Source organism: Phodopus roborovskii, unplaced genomic scaffold (assembly GCF_943737965.1).
Source record: "Phodopus roborovskii unplaced genomic scaffold, PHOROB, whole genome shotgun sequence".
In the NCBI taxonomy this organism is placed as follows: Eukaryota; Metazoa; Chordata; class Mammalia; order Rodentia; family Cricetidae; genus Phodopus; species Phodopus roborovskii.
Window position 1 is genome coordinate 2385938 of NW_026126416.1, and position 8385 is coordinate 2394322.

The 8385-nt window shown below is 37.5% G+C and overlaps 1 protein-coding gene across 1 annotated transcript in view; it reads left to right on the forward strand.

Moving 5' to 3' along the window:
• LOC127221237 (complement factor H-like) overlaps positions 1-7154 on the forward strand; it is a 30477-nt gene extending 23323 nt beyond the window's left edge. Inside the window, 7 exon segments of the mRNA XM_051183136.1 lie at positions 213-387; positions 577-786; positions 1396-1569; positions 1884-2060; positions 3932-4114; positions 6918-7111; positions 7113-7154. Of these exon segments, the coding sequence (XP_051039093.1) occupies positions 213-387; positions 577-786; positions 1396-1569; positions 1884-2060; positions 3932-4114; positions 6918-7111; positions 7113-7139 (1140 nt within the window). The 3' untranslated portion in view covers positions 7140-7154.
• Positions 7155-8385: the final 1231 nt, after the last annotated feature.

Here is an 8385-nt window from a genome sequence, read left to right on the forward strand (position 1 = left end):
AGTAAAGTACACTTTCAAGTTATGAATCTGAAAGAGGAATGCTAGGTATCTTGATTTTTTAGTGACTTAGACAGAACTTTTCAAAAGTATAAAATATACGAATGTCACATTGGTATAATTAATTTAATATTTAAATAAATGTATTGCTTCAATAATTGAAGATACCACCTTTAGCCAAGAACTCTGATTTCAAATAATTTTTAGGATCACAGAAAGGATCCTGCCCTCCTCCTCCGCAAATTCCAAATGCCCAAGTGATGGAAACCACAGTGAAATATGGGAATGGAGAAAAAGTGTCTGTTCTTTGTCAGGACAATTACCTAATACAGGACACAGAAGAAATGGTGTGCAGAGATGGAAGGTGGCAGTCATTGCCACGCTGCGTTGGTCAGTAGTCAAGACTTATTTTACAACATTCTTTCTTTAAATACTGAAGAAAACTCAAATGATGGGGGGAGGGTATTTACAAATTAGGGCTTAACATAAAAGCAGAGGAGACACAACTCCATTTGTTTCTATTATCCAGTAGAAACGTTTTATTTATGCATCATTGTTTCATTTCTGACCTTCATATAGCAAAAATCCCATGTTCTGAGCCTCCTGAAATAGACCACGGATCTGTTATATTACCAAGATCATCAGAAGGAACGAGATACCCACTTGAGCCCCGAAGTTATGAACACGGCACTATACTCAGCTATGGTTGTGATGATGGCTTTAGGATGGCTGAGGATCATGGGGTAACCTGCCACATGGGAAAGTGGAGTTCTCCACCTCATTGCGTCGGTGAGAGCAGCATGCAAATACAATTCTGGTTCTAGAACAAGTCTTTATCAAAGATATACTCTCATCAAAACGAGGAGGAAGCATCATTTAGATTACCACACATGATTGTTTGTATTTCTTATCAATAAATTACTATTTGCATAGTCTAGTATTTACTGCTCTTATTAATTGTATTGTTCATCTTTAAATGTTTAACTCTGGTGTTTCTGGATGGTCTACTGCTTATCTACCTGCTTATTTGAGTTGTAGTTTTTGATTTGCCTTTGATTAGCTACCAGGGTTTTTTTTTTTTTTTTTAACTCATCAGTGTCCTTTTCCCACAAAGTACTACACCTGCAATATAAGGCATGTTTCTGAAATTATTTTTTCTCTGTGTTTTTATTCTTTTCGTCACTCATAATTTGTCAGGCATTTTGACACCAAGGTCTTGCTCAGTGTTGAGGCAGTTTAACAGGAGCAGAGAAACAGAAGGTGCTCTCAGGAAACACTGTCCATCTCCTCTGTGATGGCACATTTTGCTTGTTAACAAACTCACACTTGTGTGTGAGTTTCTGAATTAGCACAATGTGGAATCATTTTTGATCTCTTCCTTCACTGTGTTATTTTCAGGACTTCCCTGTGGGCCTCCACCTTCAATCCATCATGGGATTGTGTCTCATGAGCTAGATAGTTACCAATATGGTGAAGAGGTGACATACAGCTGTTCTGAAGGTTTTGGAATTTCTGGACATGCATTTATGAAATGTGTAGGAGGAACTTGGTCCCAGCCACCAGCTTGCATAAGTATACTTTTACTTTCATTCTTGCTTTTCAAAATATTTTAATACTCAACTTGTAACTTCTCCATTTCCAACTCAGGTTTCCACGGCTTCTACCAGAATGCAATGTGATTTTAAAGTAGCGAAAATACACTTAAGGAAAGAGACTTTATTTTGTCAAACTCTAGTCCAACTAAGCACATATTTGAAAAAGCTTTTAACAGACCGTATGACTGATTATGTGCTCTCCCTTCAATGGTTTGCTTGTTCCTGAAATTTAGCACAAAAGAAGTACTGCCTTACTCTTCCTTCATATGTTGCATACTCTTTTTCTTTCAGGAACTGATTGTGACAGTTTACCCAGGTTTGAAAATGCCATACTCACAGAAGAGAAGAAAGCTTCATATAGGTCAGGTGAACAAGTGACATTCAAATGTGCACCTTCTTATCAAATGAATGGGTCCAACATTGTGACGTGTGTCAATCGCACGTGGATTGGAGAGCTGGTATGCAAAGGTAGCTTGATGCATTTTTAACACGTATGTATTATACTTTTATGTCTACCAAAATGTAGATGTGGACAAAGGTTATATATATACATTTTTTTTTCTTACTTTAAATATCGATCCCAGTTCCCTCTCCTTCCCTTCATCCCATGCCCCCCCAACCCCACACACATACTATTCCCCACCCACTCCACAGGGAGGGTAAGGACTTCCAGGAGGGATCATCAAAATCTGTCAAGTCATTTGGAGTAGGGTCTAGGCCCTCCCTCGGGTCTCCAGGTTAAGGGAGTATCCCTCCATGGGGAATGCATTTCCAAAGTCCTTTAGTGCACCAGGGATATATCCTGGTTCCACTGTCAGAGGTCCCCTTAGACTGCCAAGGCCTTCTAACTGATACCCACATTCAGGGGACAAAGGTTAGCTTTTAAAAAGCAAGATGAAGTTGATTTATCTTTAAAATAAAAGCGTGGAATTAAAAATCCAGTTTCTAAGCCAATAGAGTGATTGTCTTCAGAGTACGGTTCCATGGCCAGCATCATCAGTATCTTTGGACCAGGGTTTATAAACGTAAATTAACATTGAGTAGTTTATCCCAGGGATCGTACATAGAAACACACCAAGATGTGAGACCTTGAGTAATTTATAATTTCCTTAAGGGATTCTTTGAAAACACAGTATGGAAACTATTGCTGTAGACTATAAAAATTTGAAAATACAGAATGAAAGAATCACCTTTCAACAAAAGTTCTGCATATCTCATTTCCAGGACTCAGTTAGGATATTTCATTTGATCATCATTTTGTTATAACTTTAGTATTGTTGAAAAAAGGTTTTCTTCCTTTATATTGAAAACAGACCTTTTTCTCCTCCCCACCTTCTCTTCTGATTACACCCATACCCCTTCAGTCTTTCCTTAGGAAAGAACAACTTGGGAGATGGAAAGTTACTTCCTTTGGATCTTAATCCAGTGGGGCTGGTGGTGATCTCTCTGATTTTCCCCAGATGTTTTCTTTAAGCAGTTTTAATACATGGTATCTGTATGGACTTCATGGGGCTGGTCCTGTTTGAGTTTACTCAGTTAATAGATATGCACACTCATACCTTATGCCCAACTTTTCTCATTTTCCTTCATGATAAAACACTGCCTGCCTTTGGATGTTGAACATTTTATTTTTCATCTAAATATCATTGGAGTTCAGTTTCATAATGCTCCTGTTGAAATCTTACTCAACAGAACATTGCATGAGTATTTGATTTGTCTTTTCCCGTGGCCTCACCAGGACAATATGCTGTCCAAAAGAGAAACAAACGGCATAAAGTGTTGTTCAGATAGTTGAGTCCTGAATTTCTCAACTAGAGTTCTCAATGCCTTTACTCCTCCTATATTGTTTACTACATATATTATGTCCAAGAACTCCAGTTATACTTAGCAAAACTATACCTATACACACTTTACCCCTATTAGGAATCTATAAAGCCTATTTTGCCTTCTGTAAATTTATAAGCTTTAATCACTTGTCTATAAATGCGTGTTTTTATAAAAATAATGATGAAGATCCAGAATATATAGAGCAATAAATAATCCACTGTCTTGAGAACAGAAATCCTGCCTGTCTGCACTGGCCTCCGTATGCTTAGCCTCTTAAGACATTTACTAGTACTGGAAGGTTTCATAGCAGACATGCTTGCTCCAGTTCAGTAACTGCTCTTGGTGAGAAGGAAGAACTTGTAACTCTCAGTTTATATGATTGACATTTCTTCAAGTAATCACTTCCGTAGCTAGAAATCACTAAAGACTTGTTTAGCACTGAAATTTTGTTGCTTCCCCTTAAGCCTGTACTTTGATTTGATCTCTCAAACAATCAAATATTGTGCTCTTAGATTCAACTGGGAAATGTGGGCCTCCTCCACCCATTGACCATGGAGACATCACCTCCTTCCCTTTATCAGTATACGCACCCTTGTCTTCAGTTGAATATCAGTGCCAGTCCTTGTACCGACTGCAGGGCAACAAGGAAATAACGTGTAGAAATGGAGAGTGGTCTGAGCCACCAAAATGTTTACGTAAGTACATTGTTCGCATAGACCATAGGGCATTCAGTTTCACGATACAGATATTTTTCTGTTAATAACAGAACATTCACATGGAGGGATTCTGCTTACTGACTTGCTTTGCAATGTTTTGTTAAGCCTGCTTTTTTATAGAAACCAGGACTTTCAGCCTAGGGATGGCACCGCCTACCTTCCCCTCATGGATTACTAATTGAGAAAATGACTTACAGCTGGATCTCATGGAGTCATTTCCTCAACTGAGGCTCCTTCTTCTTTGATGACTTCAGCTTCTGTCAATTGTCTAGTTGACATACAAACCAGCCAGTACAGAGGCCATTCTTATTCAACTCACCCCACCTCTAAATTATTAAATCCATGCCCCTCATATAAGCTCCAGTTTTCTGGGATAAATCATCTAAATTGTATCGATCGCTGTCAGACATTCAAAAGAATGTTAGTTTTTCTTTCCAGATCTACTCCCTTTCTGTCTCTCATTAGAAAAGAACAGGCTTCTATGAGATAAAATTGAAGCATGACAAAATATAATAAGATGAGGCAAAAACTATCACATAAATGCTGGACATGGCAACCCAACAGGAAGACAGGTGTTTTCAAGAGCAGGCAAAGGACTCAGGGGCTATTCTCATAGTCAGGAGCCCCATAAAAATTTTCCTTAAATTTGCAAATTAATTTATGGTATACCTATTCTCAAAACATTAATTCTGAAGTATCTGGAACAAGTTTTTGTTTGGTCTTGTTTTTCTCAAGACAGGTTTTTTCTATGTAGTCTTAGCTGTCCTGGAACTCACTTTGGAGACCAGGCTGGCTTCATATGCAAAGATATCTGCCTGCTGAGTGCTGGGATTAAAGGCAAGAGTCACTACCACCCAGCTCTAAAACATATTTTAAGAGAAGTTTTGCACCTATAGTTGACTCTTCTCTATGCTTACTTTTTTGCATCTTCTGTTCAAGTGGGATTTATACGTACTTAATATTTGATGTTGGTGATGTTGGTAGCAATATTTCATTTTTGAATACTTCTCTCTCTCTCGAGCATATTTTCTGAGCTGGCTATGTGAGATGTGTATTTATTCCATTTTTAGTTTTTTTTTTAAGAGTTTAGTTTTGAGTCTGTAATGGGAAGAAAAATGGAACTTTGAAGGAGTACTGCTGTCTTCAATTTTTTTTCATATTTCGTGTGTGTGTGTGTGTGTGTGTGTGTGTGTGTGTGTGTGTGTATGTGTGCTTGCTGGGTTGATTTTCTTCTATACTATATGTATGGAGACTTACTAAGAGGAACTTCTCTACTGGAGATGTATCTTGAGCTACAATGAAGGAGTTATTTCCATGTAGCTCCTATGGGTTATTTTTCTGTCATTAACAACTTTTGGCACAGCATGAACCACTGTTTCTGTGAATTATGCTTAAACTAGTACATTTATGAGCTCATATGGGTGGTAGAAAAGACAGTTCAGAGTGTGTGTTATGTTAAAACCTCTACAGTGGCTCTGGTGGCTCCTAGAAGATGCAGATTTTCCCAGTAACTGTGGTTGGCCAACCTGCCACTCTCAATGGCTATTGTTCCTGGAAGCCTCCTCTGAGAGAGGTCAGTCAAATTCTCCTCTGACTAGACAATGCCATGAGACCACATTTACAATGGGACACGTGGACATGGGAATTTGGCATCCACTCTGTAGCGCTTAGTCCCAGCCTTTAAGAACTGTATGAGCAGATGTGTTATGGGGCAGGATGACACCACTAAATGAGATGGTTGCAGACAGCATGAACTTGGATATTGTATCCTCTTAGTTTTCTAGAAATGTAAGGAAGCCCGGGGTGGGGGCAGGGTGGTGGTCATAGAAGCTGTTTTCCAAGCAGGTTTGTCATTCATCCAGTCCCGTTAATTTGGTAGATTTGTTTTTATAACTATGAAAACCACTGTTCATAGTGAATGATGAACATTTTGAAGGTAGCTATGATTCCTTTTCTAGTGGCAGCATTTTGAAGTGTATGCATCTCACTGAACATCAGGTCTGAATAGCATATACATGTCAAGGTTCAAATTTTCTACTTTTGCCCAGTACCTAAATCTGTGTTGATGTATTATTTATGATTTATTACAGCATGCTTGAGGATTTAAAAGGCAAAGTGAGTCACAAAGTATAGAGGTCAGGTGATTTTGATTACACACCTTTAATCCCATGACTCAGGATTAAGAGGTAGATGAAATCGTGAGAGTCAAAGGCCACCCAGATCTACAGAAGATTGATGCAGTCCTACAGAGAAAATGCTCACACATAGATGATATCAGCACCAGCCATCACACTTTAATCCCAGCACTAGAGGGTATCAAAGATAGGAGCAGGGTCTTCAGTACAGTATCAGGCATTCATTCTCCAGTCACATTGAAGTCTCAGGATTCTCCAGGAACCTGAAGTAGAGGTTACAGTCTGAGGTTCGGTAGAGCCAGGATCAACCTTCATTCTGAGGTAGAGTAAGAGCTAATGACCAGCTGCTTTGCTTTTGTGATCAGCAGCTTGAAGCTGGAACTTCTGGTTCCTTTTATTTATTGTGGTACATAAATCAATGCAAACAACCCTGAATGTCCTGAAATATAAGTGCGTTCTTTCATGACCTCAGGAGTCCTTGTTTCCTGAAACATTGAAAACATTGTTTTGACACCATTTGCTATTCAATATGAACTAATTCTATGTGCTGGTTTAATACAGGTTTTTAAAAACTTTGGGGAATAATGCTTGAAAGGTGAGTCTCTGTAGGTTTATGTATTGATAAATTTTATTAATTTTTCTTTCAGAGGCATGTGTAATATCAGAAGATATCATGAAAAGACATAACATAATGCTCAGATGGATAGAAAACCGAAAGGTTTATATCCAATCAGGGGACTATGTAGAATTTACATGTATATCTGGATATAAACCAACAAATCCTTCACCTCCATTCCGTACAATGTGCATTGATGGTCACACCGATTATCCCAGTTGCTCAAAAAAAACGTTATTGGTATGAAGGATGAATGGACATTTGCTTAGAAATATGCATTCATACTACGAATATAGTTTCAATTTATCTTTGAAGCATTGTTTAACTTGTTTCTTCTCATGGGTATAAACTTGTATTGACATGTAGTGATTAATTTGGAGCCTGAGAGATCACTGCCACAAAGGCAAAGCAGTGCCTTCAAAACTCCTAAACCAGAATACGTTGTGTCCTGGCACAGTAATCAATGGCCATAAAATACATATAATTACTTCATTGTCTGTGTCTACCCATCAGTTTTCAAATCTCTCCAGTCTTCCTCCATATGTTTTGGTTGAAGGCTCTGATTCAAGGTAAATGGAAGAGATATTGTTTCATCTTAAAATCAGTATTATTTCATAAATATGTAGATTAACTGTAATACTTGACATTAGTAATGATTAAAAGTAATTGCTACATACTGCTTTTGTATTAATAAATCTATGAAATATTTTATGCATGAACTTCTGAATATGTTAATTTGGCATATTAAAATATTCAAGCAATTATACAAAGGAATTAAACCATAACTGTGTATAGGATTCTGTCACTGTCATAAACCTATAAATACTCTATATAATTTATTAACAGGCAATCAGCATATACATACTTTGTGCCCAAAATAATAAAGGAAAATAACAATGAATAGAGCCAAATTTATAAAATGAACCACTGTATTTATCTTTAGAGGTGATAGTATTTAGTCGCTATTTAATAATTTTAAAGACAGTTTATAATTTACAGTGGATTAATATGATTTACTAATGTCATGATAGCAAAAACGTGATAATTATTTAGGTCTCTATATGCAATTATGACACTGTGAAAACTAGCAGCAGTAACTCACCATAGTTCCTACTTGGCCAAGGTAACCAGACAACATTCCAAAAGCCCCGTGTTGGTTTACTCTGATTGATAAAATATTGGGTATTTATAATGGATTTAAACTGACATTGTTTTCAGTGTATCATGACTACTAAGGATGTAACTCCAGTGTACACTGAGGAAGTATTAATGTTTATCTTTACTTATCAACACCTCTATCATTATCATAATCAGAGGAGAGGAAAGCACGTGAGACTAGGAAGATTGAGTCTGGGGAGAAATAGATGAGAGAGAGAAAAAAGAGAGAGATAATATAAAAGAGGGAGCCATTATAGGTTTGAAGTGAAAACTGACTCTAGAGAAAAGTCAAGAGACCTACAAGGATGACCCCAACTAACAATTTGAGCAACAGTGGAAAG